Consider the following 18,337-nt stretch of genomic DNA (forward strand, 5'->3'; position numbering starts at 1 on the left):
CCTCAGGGGAAACCCAGAAGAAGTTCTTAACTCGTGGCTTTGGATTGGCTCCACTCTGCTGTTGTAGCCATTTGAGGAATGAACCAATGGATAGAAGACCTCTCTGTGTATCTCTCCTCTCTGTAAATCTGCCTTTCAAATAAAAACAAATACATTTTTCAAAAAAATCTTGCAATATTATACTTCCTTTTCTTCCCTTGTACTGTCATTGTTCTCCATTTTACTTCTGCATGTCCTATATTCCTTACAAGTTGTTTTCATTTGCATAATATTAAATGATAGCAGTTACGTGTATGTCATATTTCTCCCCTCAACTATAAGCTACTTGAAATGGGATTTGGGCCTGGCGTGATAGCCTAGAGGCTAAAGTCCTAGCCTTGAATGTACTGGGATCCCATATGGGTGTTGGCTCTAATCCCGGCAGCTCCATTTTCCATCCAGCTCCCTGCTTGTGGTCTGGGAAAGCAGTCCAGGATGGCCCAAAGGCTTGGGACCCTGCGCCCACGTGGGAGACCCAGAAGAGGCTCCTGGCTTCTGATTGACTCAGCTCCAGCCATTGCGGTCACTTGGGGAGTGAATCATCAGATGAAAGATCTTCCCCTCTGTCTCTCCTCCTCTCTGTATATCTGACTTCCAATAAAAATAAATAAACCTTAAAAAAAAAAAAAGAAAATGGGATTCACACCTGAATCAATTTCAGCATTTGATAGATGTTCAAAATTTGTTTGTTTTAATGAATGCCGAAGAATAAGAGAAATAGTGACAAAATGGCTCTGCTGCTTACCAAGAGGAAGTCCTGGACTGGCCTGGCCGATGTAGACATACACAATGGCTGCAACACCCATGTTAACCAGGGTGTAGACCCACTGGATCACAAACATGATGAGAAGAGACCCAATAGCCTGTGCAAACAGAGCAGGAAAGACAAGTCACCAGGGTTTTTTCCTCATGGCGAGTCAGTCACAGGGCCACAGCCTAAAGAAATAGCACTTTATATCAATGCTAACCATAAAAATCTGAACAAAGTTTGCTGATAATTCAAAATAACTAGTCTACACAGATATTTAGAAGGACATTTCCCGGAAATATTCTTTGATGGAAAAGTAGAGCCGTTATTGTAGCCTACCTTTTCTGAACTTCCTCTTAACACAGCTAACTTAGGGTACCTAAAAGTTGAGCAACCCAGAAGTTATCAGTGACAAGTAATTCTTTGAAAAGTGAGGCATTGATTGAAATAGATGTTTCTTAGACGTAATCTTGCCACATGCAGTTCTCATCTAAACTCTAATATAAGTAGGCATTTAAAGCATATTACACTATATTAAGCACTCTCTTTCCTTCCCCCAAGATCACAATGTTTTTGTCTGACTTTAGTCTTAGGGACAATTGGGATCAAGATGAAATGACTCACCCCCAACAGTGAGACCCAGGGATTGCATATGTGAGTGTAAATAGAACTTGGTTTCCTCTGGACGTCTTGTTCCTGGAGCCTGGGCTTCAGGAAAAAATCTGAAAGAAATAAATTAGCCAAGGCCCTGGTTACCAATTTGCTACCAGACCACTTTCTACGTTTATGAGTAGGTATCAATGAGCTCCTTTCTTCTCAGTTTTTTAGCTCAGACTAAAGATAACTCCTGGTAGTAGCTCTTGGAGATAGAAAATAGTTTCCTATGTGCCAAGGATCTGAGAAGCAAAGGAAAGGGAAGGGAAGGGTGGAGTGCTAAGCAGAGTTGCCCTCCCCCCCCCACCTCAAAAATGACTACCCATATCTCCACCTCTGTCACCTGCAGAACTGGAGGGGCAGAGACAGGGAAGGGAAAACCAGACAGTTGGCACTTTGGGTTCCCAAGTGTGACACCAGGACCAATCGATTAGGCTGGCTTTTGTCTACTAGAGGGTGGTCTTAGCTACCTCCTGTCTCTGAAGGTCAAGTCAGGTTAGCTTGGTCTCAGATGGAGAACAGATGCTGATGAGGGCACTGGGAAGAAGGAGACTGTTCCTCTGATTCCTTCTGGCAGCTGAGGTGGCCAAGGGTTAAACTGGCCTTGAAATAAACAAGTATCTGGTCCCTCCTGGAGGCCTCATCCTCCACGGGCTTCAGACACATTCAAGCTTCTCGGAGCTGTGTTAGCTTCATGCAGCTCTGTCTTCCCAGATGATAGTTGATTCCAGAAACGCTCGATTTAACCACGACAATGCACAGGGAATGTGCAACACCATAGTCTAATGATCATGACCACCACAGCAAAGATGCAAACAAATGGTAGGTTACATCCATGCGGCTGGACTTGATACTTCACTTCAACACCAAACTTTCAGGTTTAAGTTTACTCAATACTATGTCAATTAATTCCATAACACTATATATTGTTGCTGATGTTTTGTTGGGGCTTTTAACTGACCGGGATTTTACTCTGTTAGCTCTACCTTCAGACCAGAGAAGGTCTCCCCAAGAAGCTGTTGAACTTATCTGGACAATAAGATGCTGGACTTTATGCTAGGTATATGCTTGCAATGAAGGAATCTCAACTGAACTTAAACTGTAGTTATGCAGCAAGGTGGAGGAATCCACTATGGGGGGAGGGGTATAGGAGGGGTGGGGGGAATCACAGTGCCTATAAAACTGTATCACAGAATACAATGTTAATAACAATAAAAAAATATATAATTTTCTAACAGAAAAAAAAAAGATTACTTTAGGATCCATTTCCTCTCCTCCATTGGACTTACCACTGTGGTCGTGCATCTGTTCATATGCTTCCATGCCCACTGGGTTTTCTCTGTCATGGGGCAGGAGCCACAGCATCTTGAGCCCAGGGCAGGGCATGTAGCTGTGACTTATCAGAGACTTCTAGTCTAAGTCTTCCATCCTCTCTGATCACTGTGGCATATGATCTGGCTCCTCTTACGTGCATGACAACAGACTATTTCACACTCTACTCTTTTTTTTTTTTTTTAAGATTGATTTTATTTTTATTGGAAAGGCGGATATACAGAGAGGAGAGACAGAGAGGAAGATCTTCCGTCCGATGAATCACTCCCCAAGTGAGCGCAACGGGCCGATACTATGCCGATCCAAAGCCAGGAGCCTCTTCCGGGTCTCCCACGCGGGTGCAGGGTCCCAAAGCTTTGGGCCGTCCTCGACTGCTTTCCCAGGCCACAAGCAGGGAGCTGGATTAGAACCGGTGCCCATGTGGGATCCCGGGCATGCAAGGTGAGGACCTTAACCACTTGCACCACTGCGCCGGGCCCGCACACTCTACTCTTTTTACAGCCTTTTACCAACTTCATGATCACCGGCTCCTTTTTAGTAAAGATCTCAGCCCCTAACTCACTACCTTTGTAGCAGCACTCATCATCGTTATCATCATCGTCATCATTTTTGTGGCTTCCACATAAGCAGCTCATTCAATGCTTGTTCATTGCTTGCAGTTCTCTTTCCAAAAATCCTTTCTTTCACTCACCTCAACTCTCAACTTCTTTAGCCACACTTGAGGATTGTCATTACCGGTGAACCTACACTAAACCATGATTTTAAGCAAATTTCTCTCACCATTTCACTTCCTCTTTAAAATCTTACTGATTAAATATTTATTTGTCTATTTATTTGAAAGGCAGAGAGACATAAAGACAGGTAGAGGCAGACAGATCTACCTTCCATCCTGGGTCAGATCTGAAGCCAGGAACCCTGGAATTCCATCTTGGTGTCCTACAGGGATGGCAGGAACTCATACCCTTGGCCATCATCTGCACATGCATCGCAGGTACATTAGCAGAAAACTGGGTCAGGAGCGGAAGTGAGACTTCACCCTCAGGCACGCTAATATGGGAAGCAGGTGTCTGAGCAGCAGCTTAACAAACGACATCCAGTGTCCCGATGAGCCACAGTGTCCAACATATATAGATGGAAGCTCATCTGCTCTTGCGCACTCTGGCCATGCACAGCCTACAGAAGCATTAGCTCATCTGCCTTACTGTTCTTAATCACCGACCTCCAGTTTTCACAGCCTAGCTCTTATGATCCACGACAGTTTAGTGTTCTGTTACTTCCCTTCCATATTCATGGGAACTTTAAAAAGTTCACAGAACAATGCAATTAAAAGATAATTTATTTTGGTACAAATGCTTTTAAAATCCACATATAGCTTTTTTAAAACTCTCATTTTTCAACAACTTTTTGATGACCTCCTCTGCATTGTCTTCACACATCAGCAGCCCTGCTCGGCCTTATACCCAATCAGCTCACTCTCCCACCCCCTGATGCAAGTTCCCAGCTTCCCCTCTCCAAGGAGGTGTTCACATCTCCTCACCATCACATCTGTCAGCCCTTTGGTATCTGTTTCCTGTCTATTCAGTCTTTACCCTGTTTATAGAACCTGCTCCTATCCAACACCCTTCCCATTATCATTATTATTAATTGATTATTTCATCCCCTTTGGGGTTTCCATGGCTCTTCTCTCGGCATCATTCATTTTTCACCTCCTATTGAATCATCTGCATCACACACAAAGACTCCCGTCCAAACAAACATCTCCAGGCCACACCCTGTTGACTGCTTTATGTGTTTCCCTTTTAGAAAACAGAAGTGTGTTCACAGTCTCTGTGTTGCATTATTTCCTCAGTCCACTGTTTAAGAGATAGCACACACCCTTTCACAAAAACTACTCATACTGAGCTTGCCAATGATTTAAATCTTTCAGATTCAAAGGTCACTGCCCCATCCTCCTGACCTTTTCAGCAGCACTGGTCACTTCCTCTTTCTTAAAACACTGTCTTCTCTAGGACACCTCCCTTTCCTGTTGTCCTAAATTCATTGCCCACTGTCCTTGCTTGGCTCACCTCCTCTTTTCCAACCGAAAATACTGGAGGATTCCAGTGCTCAGTCCCCAACACTCTTTTCTTTCAAACTACTCCTAAAAGATCACCTTGGGCTCCATAGCCTAAAATACTGTCTACACACTGATCATCCCAACTTCATGTCATCCTCGACCTCCCTCTTCCCTAACAGCATCCTGAATATGTAACGGTCTTCTAGAAGCTCCTTTTACCTGGCCAATAGGCACTCAAAGTCAACATGGCAAACATTGATTACCCATGAGTTTTTTTCATGTGAATAAACGAGACCACCACTGTTCATGTAAAAATTCAAGGATCATCCTTTTCCCCCATTCCATCCATAAATCCTGGTGACATTACATCAAAATATAGTCTCAGGGACTGGGACCATGGCATAGTAGGGTAAACCTCTAACTGCAGTGCTGGCATCCCATATGGGATGCTGCCTTGAGTCTTGGCTGATCCACTTCTAATCCAGCTCCCTGCTAATGTACTTAGGAAAGCAGAATAAGATGGTCCAAGTTGATTAAGCCTCTCCCATGTGGGAGACCCAGAAGAAGCCCTAGGCTCTTGGCTTTAGACTGACCCAGCTCTGGCCACTGCAGCTATTTGGGGCATGAACCAGCAGATGGAATATCTCTCTCCCTCTCTCTGATTCTCCTTTCTCTCTCTCTCTCTGTAAATCTTTCAAATAAAAATAAATAAATCTTCAAAAAAAAAGTACAGTTTGGATATGTTCACTCCTTCCCACCGCTACTGTTCCCATCCTAAGTTTCATCCCTCTTATCTGTTCCCGGCAGAGGGCTCCTGTGGTAGAGACCACAGCCAGCACACATTCCTCAGGACTGTCTATGGATGGACGTGGTCACGTGGCTAAGTTCTAACTGGACACGGACCTGGTAAATGGCACTTCTGGATCAAGATCTTTAAGAGAACGTGTGCCTCTTCTCTGTGATCATCTCCTTGTATGGAAGAGGGCTTTCCATTCATTTAAAACATCCTTCTTGGATTATTCATGCAAGAAGGAAAGAAATTTCTATCATGCTTGAACCACTACACTTTTGGTTATTTGTTACAGTGTTTGGTTCATCCTAATTTAATATACCTCCAAATTGGCTTTGGCTCCCTTGCTTGTCTGAACAGTCTATTCCTTCCAAAGCCAGTGATCTTCCTTGGCTTGAATCTAATCCCTGACTAGAAATCCCGGCTACCCTGGCACATTCAGCCCCACACAGCGCTGCCCCCGCCTCCTTCTTCACTGGTTCACTCTCTTGGTTCTCTCCCAGGTTTGCTGCTGTCCTGTCACTGCTGGACCTCTGCTGCTCTCTTCCCATGCAGAATAAATTCCAATAAACATGTCTGAAACAGGACGCCTTCCTCCTTACCAGTATCCCCTGAGCCTGCTGCTCTATTTGATGATTGCTCACAATGCCTTCACATTACAACATGTATTTGCTTATTTTTATGGATCTTGCCCTCTTAGCATGTAAGTTCTGTGACCACAGCCTCTGCTACGCCCATTCAACATGTTCACTCAGTACTTAATATCCCCTGGAATACAACAGCTGTTCTCTACCTGTGCTTGAATGATGAATAAACCATCTAACCTCAGGGAAATATTCATCCTCTCAGCATCACCTGGCCTTTATCATGTGCTTCAAACCAAACACTTATCCTTTTTGTTTGTTTGTTTGTTTTTGAAAGACAGAAACACAGGGACAGAGAAAGAGATATCCCCTTTGCTGGGTTGTTCCCCAAATTCTTCAAAAGCCAGGGCTAGACCAGGGGAAGCCAGGTTCCCAGAACTACACCTAGGTCTTCAACATGAATGGCAGGGACCCAAGAATGTGAGCTGTATTCTGCTGCCTCCTATGGTGCAAATCGGCAGGAAGCTGGGGTCAGAAGCAGAGCCAGGACTTGAATCCAGGTTCTCTGATATGGAATGTCTCAAACGGTGTCTTAACTGCTGTGACAAACGCAAGTCCCTGGACTTAAACTTAGACATCTGTTTCTGGAGAGCAAGAACAATGTTGTATATTTCTAAATGCCTTTCCTGGATCCTTGGGCCAACCTGCAAGTACACATCCTCCTCAGTGGAAAAGGTAGAGCAGTGGACACAGACCCTGATACACATGGAGAATATAGCAGCTGGTTGGAGCCTGCAGAGAACATCTGGTACCATAGCAGGAGAACAGAACAAATTGGACAACTACCCCAGCCAAACAATGACAGCAAATATCTGGGTGAATGGAAACAGTCAATGGATATCGGGTTTCCTCATCTTTGGATTGGCGAAATGGACAGTATTTTTGAACTAGCCAAACCACTTGGGCAGAACCCTCAGAGCACGCACCACATCAGGACCCTGGGTTGACAGTGTGGTGGTTCCCCATCCCGGGCACTGGGGCATTTGGGAGGCTGGGTGTGGCTTCCCCTTTATCTCTCTCCTTCCCCTGAAACAGGAAGAAGAAATAGAAAATTTGGAAATACTGATCACACCCACTTTTCCCTAACCCTCCATTCTTCCCACTCTGATCAACTATGTAAACATCATCAAAAATAAAAGTTTTAAAAATCCAGTAAATTAGGATAATTGATTAATCTTATATTTCCTGTCATACATTGATATATTGTTCTCCAAAACAGCTTACATCACAAGGCCTTATATAGCTATCATAGTGCCATGAGATCAGTCAACCCTCTTTTTTAAGTATAAAAATATACAAAATAGTTAAAACAACCACTTACTTCATGGTTCTACAAATTTACCAAACAGGAACAACTGGAGAGCATTTATTTTTCAATAACTGCTGGAGCTGAAGGTGAGATGAGTGAGTCTGTGGCCTCCCAGCCTGGGTTGCTGCCCCCTCCCCTGGCCCTGAGTTAGTCTCGAGCTTGTCAAAAACCATCCGTTCTGCCAGCAGAGCAAACTTGATTTGGAGTAAAACTGAAAACCTAAAAGTGGTGAGCAAGGTAGTCTAGTGTGAGGGCACGGGCCCAGCCTGGGTGAGCAGTGGAGTAGACAAAACAGGACAGGTAAGAGGTGAGGGAGCTGTAGACGACCCAGCTAACGTCTGGAAAACTAAGCCGGTGTAGGCAGAAACCCAAGATAGCCCAGCAAACAGCAGAATCCAATAGGAAAGGAGACTGGAGGCCAGTGGTATGTTACAGCAGCAGGTGAAGCTGCTGCCTGCGATTCTAGCATCACATCTGGGTACCAGTTTACAGTCCTGGCTACTCCACTTCTGATCCAGATCCCTGCTAATGCACCTGGGAAAGCACTGGAAGATGGCCTGTGCGCTTGGGCCCTGCTCTCATGTGAGAGATCAGGAAGAAGCTCCTGACTCCTGGCTTCAGCCTGGCCCAGCCCGGGATAATGGCCATTTGGGGAGTGAGCCAGCACATGGAAGATCTTTCTCCCTATCTGTAACTCTGACTTTCAAATAAATCAATAATCTCTCTGAAAGAAAGGCAGTGTTGTAGGAAGAAAAAGAAGGAAGGAAGGAAGAAAAACAAAATTAGAGAGCTGGACTCAATTTTGTATTTCCCACCCACACAGAGATCCACTGGGATCCACTGGCAGACAGCAGAGGCCTTGTGGGTTTGTAGATACAGGGACAACAACGTGGGAAGCCAGGGTAACAAAATAAAAATAAGCATCGAAACAGTCTAAAAATGTCATCAGTCATATACCAATAGCAAAGACAGATTTCATTGTTCATCCAGGGAATGACTACAACCAACAAGAACTCAGAAATGGACTTCAAAATCAAGAATTGCTACAATACGTTATTGGAATTAGACACTGAAAGAAACAAACAAGCAAAAAAAAAACCAAAACCAAAAAAAAAACCAAACAAGTTGAGGAGGAAAAGTAACCCTAACAAAGTTTCTGAGTAGACCCACACATTGGATTTGCCAGCAAGCATTTCAAAGGAGTTGTTACAAACACATTCAAAGAAAAACACAATGGCAAAGACTTAAGGAAAACATGATAATAACTTAAGGGATCACAATTGAGAAATGGAAACAGCAAGAAAAACAGAAAAAAGAAATTCTACACACAAAAAGCACAGAAACAAAAACTGGACGGGCTCATCCGCAAATGGCAGAACAAAGAGCTAGTGAACTTAAAAGAGACTTGTGAAATGCACTGTGTGATTCCCACTGAGACAGAGAGAGAGAAAAAAATCTTTGAAAAATTAATGCCCCCAAATTCCCCAAATCTGATGAGAAACATAAACCTTCAAGCCTTCCTAGAATGTAATCAGCTGATGCCACTTCCAGCAACATGATTGCCACAAACCTATTATTTCTTATTTAAATTTTTAATACCATTTGAAGGGTTTTATTCTGGGTTCATCGGTACCAGAGCCTGGTTCGTAACAGATGAGCACAGCAAGCCACATACACCTGGTGTCATGGTTAAGAGCACAGGGTCTAAAACCAGACACATCAGAGTGCAAATTCTGTCTTGTGTCCTGAGCCCATGTGTAACGTCTCCAAGCCTCCACTCTATCACCTGTAAAAGAGAAATAACAATGGCTAACTCTGATATGGATGAAAAAAATTCATATTAGGTGCTTCTCTTGGTGCTGGGTATAAAGGACATATTCAATAAATGGCTGGTTTCAGCTATCAAAAGTATTTCATGCTTAACCATAAAAATTAGTCTGTTGACTGGACATGTGTCGGGGCACTGCTTTTTTCTAAAATAAATGTCATATTCATCTCTCTTGACCTTGTTTTAGTAGAATCTGGAGTTTGACCCTCCTGTTTTTCAAAATAATATACTTTGGAGGGTATGCTTTTATCGGTTGTGTTTGTCAGAATAATCATTTCCATCTGTGACACTGTGTTGTGCAAATGTTTTTTATTTCCATTTAATCAGATCCTTTTTGTCTTTGATGATGTCCACAAAAGTTAGAAATATCTCTTGTCCAGCTGTTATAAATAAGCTGTGTATATATAAGGCACAAACTACAGCTCCAAGCTATTTTAAAAATCCATTTACTCTCAAGAGTATTTATTCAATCATGATTTAATTCTTATTGTTTTATGGAACATGATTGGTCAAAGATGAGGCTCTTACAATAATTTAATTCTTTCCATACAACCTGACTGATCAATGTTAAATTTTTTAGCCACTCATTTATTTAACAGGGCTTTATTAAATTACTAAATTCACTCTATTCCATGAACTCTGAGACTATTGTGATGCATACAACAGGGAAAATGCATCATTCGTGACCAAAGCAAGTTCACAGCCCAGTGGCAAAAGAACGAAGCATTTATTTTTCTTGAGAAAGGTGACTAGGCCTGAAGATAAATGAATAAACAAATGGGACATAAAAGCATAAAACCGTGTTGTAACAGTGACTAGAACCAGTGTGGATCAAGCACCATATTTGCACAGATGAAGATATCAGGGATTCCTCAAAGGGGTGAGCCTGGAACTTAAAAATCTGGCAGATTTTCAATGAAAACTATGCATTTTCCATGAGATAGCAATAAGGCCAGCTCAACACTTTCCAGCCTCCTTTGCAGCTCCTTGTAATTGTATGACTAAAATCTCAACCCGTGAGATGCAAGAAGTATGGGCGGGACGGGACTTTGGGTGAGAGTTCCCAGGACTGACTCACTTCGGGAGGGTCACCCTTTCTCCCCTCTTCCTTCCTTTTCGCCCACTGCCTGAAACATGAATGTGCTGGCCAGGCTCCAGCAGCCACATCCTGGAGGACAGAACAACACACTAGGGCAGACAGAAGGAGCTTGGATCACCTGGGATCACACTGCTGCCAGAGCAGCCCTGGACTGTCCATCTCTGACTCCTGCAGGAGCTAGATCAAGTTACTCTAAATCTAATTATCTCTACTTGAAAGGCAGACAGTGATCTTCCTTCTGCTGGTTCACTCCTCTAATGCCTGCAATTGCCTGTCTGGTCAGGCTGAGTCCAAGAACTCAATGCATGTCTCCCATGTGGGCGGTAAAGATCTTCAGCTATTATGGAATGCCTTCCAGGATGTACGTTAGCAGGAAGGTGGATGCGAAGCAGGGCCAGAAAGTGAACTGGGTACTCTGATATGGGATGTGGGTCCCCCAAGTGGCATCCTAACCATTGTACCAAACACCTGCCCCTAGTTTGTGATTCTGTTATTACAATCAAACCGAATTACTTCTGATATAAAAACTAACAAATTTAAATTTATTAGGAGAGGAGGCAGTGTTGTGGAATAAAAAGTAAAGCCCTCATCTGAGATGCTGGCAGCCCATATGGGCACTGGGTAGTACCCTGGCTGCTCCACTTCCAAGCCAGTTCCCTGCTAATGGCCTGGCAGAAGCAGTGGGAGATTGGCCCAAGTGCTTGGGTGCTAGCCACCTGTGTGGCATACCTGGCTGGAGGTCCAGGTTCCTGGCTGTGGCTTAGCCTAGTGCTGGCCACTGTGGCCACCTGGAGAGTGAGTCAGCAGATGGGAGCTCTCCCTGGGTACCTCTCCCTCTCTCTGTAATGCTGACTTTCAAACTGAACAATGAATCTTTTAAAAAAAAAATGATTAGGAGAGTTGGGAGATAAAATTCATGAAAAGAGAACAAATTATTAGGTAAATGAGCAACAGGAGAGAAAAAAGAAAAGATTAGAGAATCACTGAAGAATGTATAACACAGATATGAAGGATCAATGGTGCATGGGGGATTATCAAAGAGAAGTTATGAAAAAGCATGAATTGGGGAATAAATAAATGCCTTAATGGGGGAAATATGAGAAATACTTGATGAGGCCGAGGCTGGCTTGCCGTGGCTGTGTTTGCACTGCAGGGAACTAGTATGGGTGTCTCACATGACCGGTGTAGCAATCATCATGCCAGGAAAAAAAATAAAGAAAAAAATAATAAATACAGATGATGGAGACAGAAATCTCAAAAGATGTGACTACACATGTGATTTTGAGGAAATCAAAGATGTAAGGAAATCCATGGGGGTGAAGAAGCATAAAAGACTGTTGAGCAAATGGCAAGAATATTCTGAGCTGAGCTGCATGATTTTCTCCATCCTCTACACCTGAAGTCAAAAACAAAGACCTCAGGACTGAGGGACATGAGAATCCCAGAACAAAAGGACCAATTAAATGGCCAACATGAGGTTGCAAAGAAAATACCCTGAACATCTCCTGAAAGATCAGGCATCATTCAAAGTCTCCAAGAAACAAGAATCAGGAACCCGTGCTGTGGCATAGCATGCAAAGATGCTATGTGTAACACCAGCATCCCACATAAGCAGCGGTTCAAGTCCTGGCTGCTCTACCTTCCACCTAGCTCCCTGCTAAGGTGCCTGAGAAAGCAAGTGGAGGATGGCCCAAGTGCTTGGGCCCCTGCCCCCTCATGGGAGGCCCAGAAGAAGCTCCTCGCTCCCAGCTTTGAAGCGACCCAGCTCCAGCTGTTGCAGCCATTTGGGGAGTGATTCAGCAGTTGGAAGACACTCAAAAACAAACAAGAATCAGAACAGCAAATTTCCCAACCCTGAAAGTGAGCTCATTGTAACTGAGCAGATAATAATCCTCTGACAATAGCCAGGAGAATTATTTTCAACTGAAGAGTTTTTATTCAACCAAGCTATAAATCAAGCATAAGGTTGGCTTGATTTTTGAGACCTGCAACGATTCATAGTGTATTTCTCACTCATTCTGCTTAGAAAGCCACTAGAGTGTGTATGCCATCAAAACCAAGCAGTAAGTAATACATTAAGAAGGAAAAGATATAGGTGGTCTTTGTGGTATAGCACATTAAGCCTCCCACATGCCATACCACAGTGCTTAGGATCAAGCGCCACCCATGCTTCTGAGCCAGCCTCCTGCTGTGGCACTCCCTAGGAGGCAGCGGGTGATGACTCCTGTGCGTAGGTCCCTGCCACTGATGTGTGCCATCTGAATGGAGCTCCCGGCTCCCGGCTAGGGCCTGGGCTCAGTTCTGGCTGTTGTGGGCATCTGGGGAATAAACAGGAGGATGGAAAATCTTTCTATATCCCTCAAATAAAGATGAATAAACGTTTCTAAAAGGAAGAATCGAATTGAAAGCAACCAGAATCTAGCTTCGACTGATTTAATCATAAAGGATATATATATATGTATATATATATCAAAAGGATTCTGTGTCCCTATCGGTAGGAATACAAAATGGTTCTGCCCTATGGAAAACAACATAGCAGTTTTTCAACATAATTCAACATAATTCATAATTATGTCCAACATAATTCATAGTTCAACATAATTCAACATAATTCATAAACAGAATTGCCCTATGATGCAACGTTTCCACTTCTGAGTCATATATCCAAAAGAACTGAAATCAAGGCCTTTGGAAAGCCACTTGTCCATCCACGTTCATAGCAGCATCCTTCACAGTGGCTAAAATGTGGAAGCAACCCCAGTGTCCGCTGACAGAAGAACAAATCGGCAAGATGGATTTATCTACTCCTCAGGATAGGATCCAGCTTTCAAAGGGAAGTAAATTCTGATATGTGCCAAACATGAATGAACTTGAGGATATTATCCTAAATAGGCAAAGTTCAAAATGACAAATGTTATATGATTCTGTGACCAGTGTTGTGCCATGGTAAACTAAACTGCCAATTGCAATGCTGGCATCCCATGCTAGACTATGCGCTTGTATCCCAGCTGCTCCCCTTATAATCCAGCTCCCGGCTAATACACAGTGGAAGATGACCCCAGCACTTGGATCTCTGCCATTCACATGGAGACCCAAATGGAGCTCCCAGTTTGGTCTTGGACCAGCCCCAAGAGTTGTGGCCATTTGGCAAGTGAATCGGTAGATAGAAGATCTCAACATCTTTCCCTTTTATTCTCCTTTTCAAATAAACACATTTAAAAATACTATATGATTTCACTTACATGAGATAGTTAAAATAGTCATAAGCCGAGGAGCAGGGCCTGGCGGCGTGGCCTAGTGGCTAAAGTCCTCATCTTGAACGGACCAGGATCCCATATAGGCGCCAGTTCTAATCCCAGCAACTCCACTTCCCAGCCAGTTTTCTGCTTGTGGCCTGGGAAGGCAGTCAAGGACAGCCCAAAGCTTTGGGACCCTGCACCCATGTGGGAGACCTGAAAGAGGTTCCTGGTTCCCGGCTTCAGATCGGCACAGCACTGGCCATTGTGCTCACTTGGGAAGTGAAACATCGGATGGAGGATCTTCCTCTCTGTCTTCTCCTCTCTGTATATCTGACTTCATAATAAAAATAAAAATAAATCTTTAAAAAAAAAAGCAGAGGAGCAAAATAGAATGGTGGTGTTATGGGCTGGGGGGGAATGGTTATAAGCGACAATTTGACAGACAATTTTTGCTTTACAAAGTTAAGGAGATAGATGGTAAAGATGTTTATACAATGTTATAAATATTTAATAACACTAAATTGCATACTTAAAAATAATTATATGTCTTTTGTATTTTATCTCAACAAAACAGACAGAATATTGGACTTCTGAGAATGGCCTGGAAAGGTAGTTGGGTCAGGGTTATACAGCCAAGGGCAACACTCAACATTATGTGCCAGAGTAGTCCAGAGGAGACACATGGGGTAGCACCAACGAACCAAAGCCCTTAACACTAGAGCCGACAGCACAGACTTCCTGCAGCCACCATCATGCTTCCAGAAAGCTCCATGAATTCTTTTTTCTGATTTCCAGCTCCCTAACACCAGACATGAGAAGGGTTCCCTGATTAACACAGTCTGGTTCCTGTACCTGAACTCAGACTACAGGAAAGGCCAGAAAACTGAGTTTCTGACATTTTCAGTATTCTTATAAAAATATTAATTACTTATTTGAACAGCAAAACCACAGAGACAGAGGGAGACATGGGTTGAGAGAGAGCTCTTCCAATTATTGGTTCATTCTTCAGGTCTGGACCAGGTTGAACCCAGGAGCCCAGAAATTCATCTGGAGGGTGGCAGGGGCCCAAGTACTTGGGCCTGCTTTACTGCTCTCCCAGTAGCATTAGCAGGCACCTGTGCTAGTAGTGGAGCAGCCAGGACTTGAATTGCCAGGGTTGTAGGCAGTGGCTTAACCATTGTACTACAATGTCAGCTCTGACATTTGTCAGTTTTGAATGTGAATGCTATACAATGTTCCCCTGTTCTGTAACACTGGAAATTCTTCAAACACAGCGAGATCACAGAAGAAGAAGCAGGCAGTAACAGTAACAGAAAGATGAGGGTCTATCCAGGGAATCACATTTTCTAGACCTGATGTAAGTATGGCCAAGAGAAAAATCCTAACACAACTCTGTGGCAGCCCTAGAGAACAGTCTGGAATGCAACAAGAGGATGGAAACCAGAGGACAGGGGGAGGGGAAGAACAAAAAATGGATAAGAGACGTTTCTGACACATTGGAACAAGTAGAAAATAACATGAAGAAGCACTTGATAGATCTGCTGGAGACTTAAAATAATAAGGAAAAAACAAGTCAACTTTGACCTTCAGGAAACAAAAACACTGAATAAAAATGAAGAAATACAAGCATAACACAACATATGATTAGGAAGTAATATTTCCTTAGTCATGCCAATAGAAAGTCTAGCTCTTAATTATTCAAAAAACCTATGTTATAACTTGGGAATATTAAATGAAGAGAAGTCAGAGTGATGCAAAAGAGTTAAGTCCTGTTACTATCACAGGAAATCAAAAGTTGGTGTCTGAATTTGAGGGATCAAGACGCTACCTGCAAGACTGCCATCCCACACGGCTGCAGGTTCACGCCCCAACTACTTGATTTCCACTCCAGCTCCCTGCTACCAGCCTGGGAAGAGCAGAAGATGGCCCAAGGGCTTGTTCCCATGTTCCCATCGAAGTGGGAGACTCTACTGAGGCTCCTGCCTCCTGGCTTCAGCCTGGCCCACCCCAGCTCTTACAGTCATCTGGGGAGTGAAACAGTGGATGGAAGCTCTCTCTGTCTCTCCCTCTCTTTCTAACTCTGACTTTCAAATACATACATAATAAAAACAAGAAGCTGTCATTTAAAAAAAAAAAATGTGCTATTTAGTATCAGGGGAATCAACAGAGGATACAACTTTTTGGTTGAAAAGCGAGGTTTTCTGGGAGTAGGTCGCAGAAAAGGATAGCAGTGGTAGTATGGAAAGCAAGAACTATTTTCCCTATGTGACTGGAAACCAGTGGGCTTATTAAACTTTGTATTTGCTGTTTTGACAAATTTTTAAAAATAAAATAATGTTCCAACCATGAAAAGATTCTATCACCAATTTAGAAATCATAAAAGAGAAACAAGCCCATAGGAATACGTAAAGGGTTTGTCTTGACACGCCTCCTGAACTGGTCCACATCTGTCCGGACAGGTGTTAAGGGCAGGAAGGTGGAGTAACATACACAAGAGCCAAGTGTAGGCAGGCCTGGAGCCATGACCAACTGCACAGCGAACCAGCTCAGGAACTGCTCTCTGACCTTGCCGAGCCCCAGGGTAATGTAAACCACCTAGAATATAGCTGATCCTTACAAATCATGAGCTTTTTCTCTCAGAGTTTCTGTCTTGTTTCTGTTTCTACATTTGAGAAAGCAAAGTCGTTTCCTTTAGCTGCCTCCTATCCTCCCTTTCTGGCAAAGCTTGAAAGACCCTTCCTCCACAGGCGAGCCGCTTGTCAGCACATCTGGACTTCTCTTGAAGGGAAAAATCCCTTCCCGTAACACTGGCATCAGATCTCAATGGAGTTTTGAGTGAAAAGAAATTATATTCAATTGTTAAGCCATGGCTCCCAGTTCTGACATACGGGACTGCACAGCAATTTGTGCTTAAAATTACCAACAGTATCTATGGCAGAGAAGAATCAGAAATAATTCAGCTGATGCCTAATTTTAAATCCTGATCGTGATACCCAGAAGTCAGAGGCCCGGCACGGGTCCTAGGCACTCACCTTCTCTACTTGGCCGACGCTGGTTACACAGCTCCGGAACAAGTTCCTCACACGTTCCCCCAGGCCAAGTCCCTTCACTCCTGGAAGTCTGCTTATTCCAGGTGGACCCTTGTCCTTCCCAGGAGGCAGTGGGCGACTTGTCAGAGCCATCAGGAGGGAGGGAAGTGGAGGCCCTGGAGTCCAGGAGGAAGCTGTCGTGTAGGGTGTGTTTTGTAGCCTTCTTGCCTTTCCTCTTCTGACCCCCAGCAGTTCTGCTCTCGTCTTCTTGCCTGGGCTGGCTACTCTCAAGCTCGCTGGTCAGCCGGAGGAGCTGGTCCATGTCTTTGGTAAATTCCAGAAGTGTGCCCTTTGAGAGGCTTCGGGTGGGGCCTTCGGAGCCATAGCTGGGAGCCTTCTCCAGGAGCAGGTGTTCCGAGCAGTGGACAGCTTCCATGCCCTCCCTGAGCACTGGCTCGGGCGCCCGCGAGGGGCTGCTGGAGCCCATGGACAGAGAGAAGAACGAGTAGTCCACTGCCACGTATGTCAGCATGAAGTTGATGGTCACGATAGGGGCCAGAATGTTCACCTGACCCACCAGGACAAAGGCCATGGTCACCAAGCTGGTCAGGCAGATGGCAGTCACAGGTGTTTTATTTGGTCCTTTCTGAAGAACAAAAGCACCATTTAGGCCTAGAAGATTTCAGACAGAAAACTTCAAACATTGTAGAAGTTATATGAGTCCAAAACCATAGCGGCTCAGACATTTCTTAACCATGTGGCTGTTTGCATGCTTGGGACAATAATATCCAAGTCCAGGGGTCATTTTGAGAGCAGGGCTAGCGCAGGTAAAATCCTTAACAAGGAACTCGCACACGGTGGGCTCCTAGTGTACCATACGTGCTAGCTGTCTCAGAAACTGTGAACAAGGGATGTTGTCAGAGGACGCTGACTTCCCAAATGTGAGCCCTTTTATCTTTCACTGGATTTTAACACCAGCCTTGGCTATGAAAGTCATGCCTGGCAGATTCTTCCCACAGTGTGGCAGGTCCCAGAAAACAGAATCTGCAGATTCGGCTGGCTTTGGGGTCTCTGACACTAAAAATGCACCCTTGCATATCCGCTCACATACTTGTTATGGATGGAGGTCAGCATAGTGGTCTTTAAAGGGACAGTTGGGGAAGGATGTGCTGACACTCCTGCCAGCATTCATCACAGCCAATGACACAGTTCTTAGGTCAAAAACAATAGGAACTGCTCAGTCCCCATCTTGTGTAGCCAAAGAATTCCATTTGGACTACTGGCCATGTTCTCCTCCTCAAAGACTTCTCCCTTTGTCTTCATTCTCACTGGTGGTCCCCTCTCAGGCTCTGTTATTGGCCCCTCTTGGTCTCTGAACTTGACACTGAAAGCAGGTTCATGGCTCTATCCTCAGGCCTCCTCTCTACTGAGTCCCTTGGTGATCTCAAGCAGCTTTATGGGTTTAATGCCAGCTTGATGCTGACAACCCCTACATCTGAACTTCCAGTCTAAAACATTCCTCTGAATTCCAGGCTTAACTATCCAACTGTCTGCTCAACATTTCTGATAG

The 18,337-nt window shown here is 44.1% G+C and overlaps 1 protein-coding gene across 2 annotated transcripts in view; it reads right to left on the reverse strand.

The window, feature by feature from the left end:
• SLC12A8 (solute carrier family 12 member 8) overlaps positions 1–18,337 on the reverse strand; it is a 122,179-nt gene that overhangs the window by 9,580 nt on the left and 94,262 nt on the right. For both annotated transcript variants that reach the window (XM_041002823.1, XM_041002822.1), the window contains 3 exons: positions 16,771–17,413; positions 1,412–1,509; positions 785–902 (listed from right to left, as the gene is read on the reverse strand). In XM_041002823.1, coding sequence (XP_040858757.1) covers positions 785–902; positions 1,412–1,509; positions 16,771–17,413 — 859 coding nt within the window. The remainder of the gene's footprint in view (positions 1–784; positions 903–1,411; positions 1,510–16,770; positions 17,414–18,337) is intronic.

Source organism: Ochotona curzoniae, unplaced genomic scaffold (genome assembly GCF_017591425.1).
Source record: "Ochotona curzoniae isolate NIBS_2020 unplaced genomic scaffold, NIBS_Ocur_1.0 scaffold_2587, whole genome shotgun sequence".
Classification (NCBI taxonomy): domain Eukaryota; kingdom Metazoa; phylum Chordata; class Mammalia; order Lagomorpha; family Ochotonidae; genus Ochotona; species Ochotona curzoniae.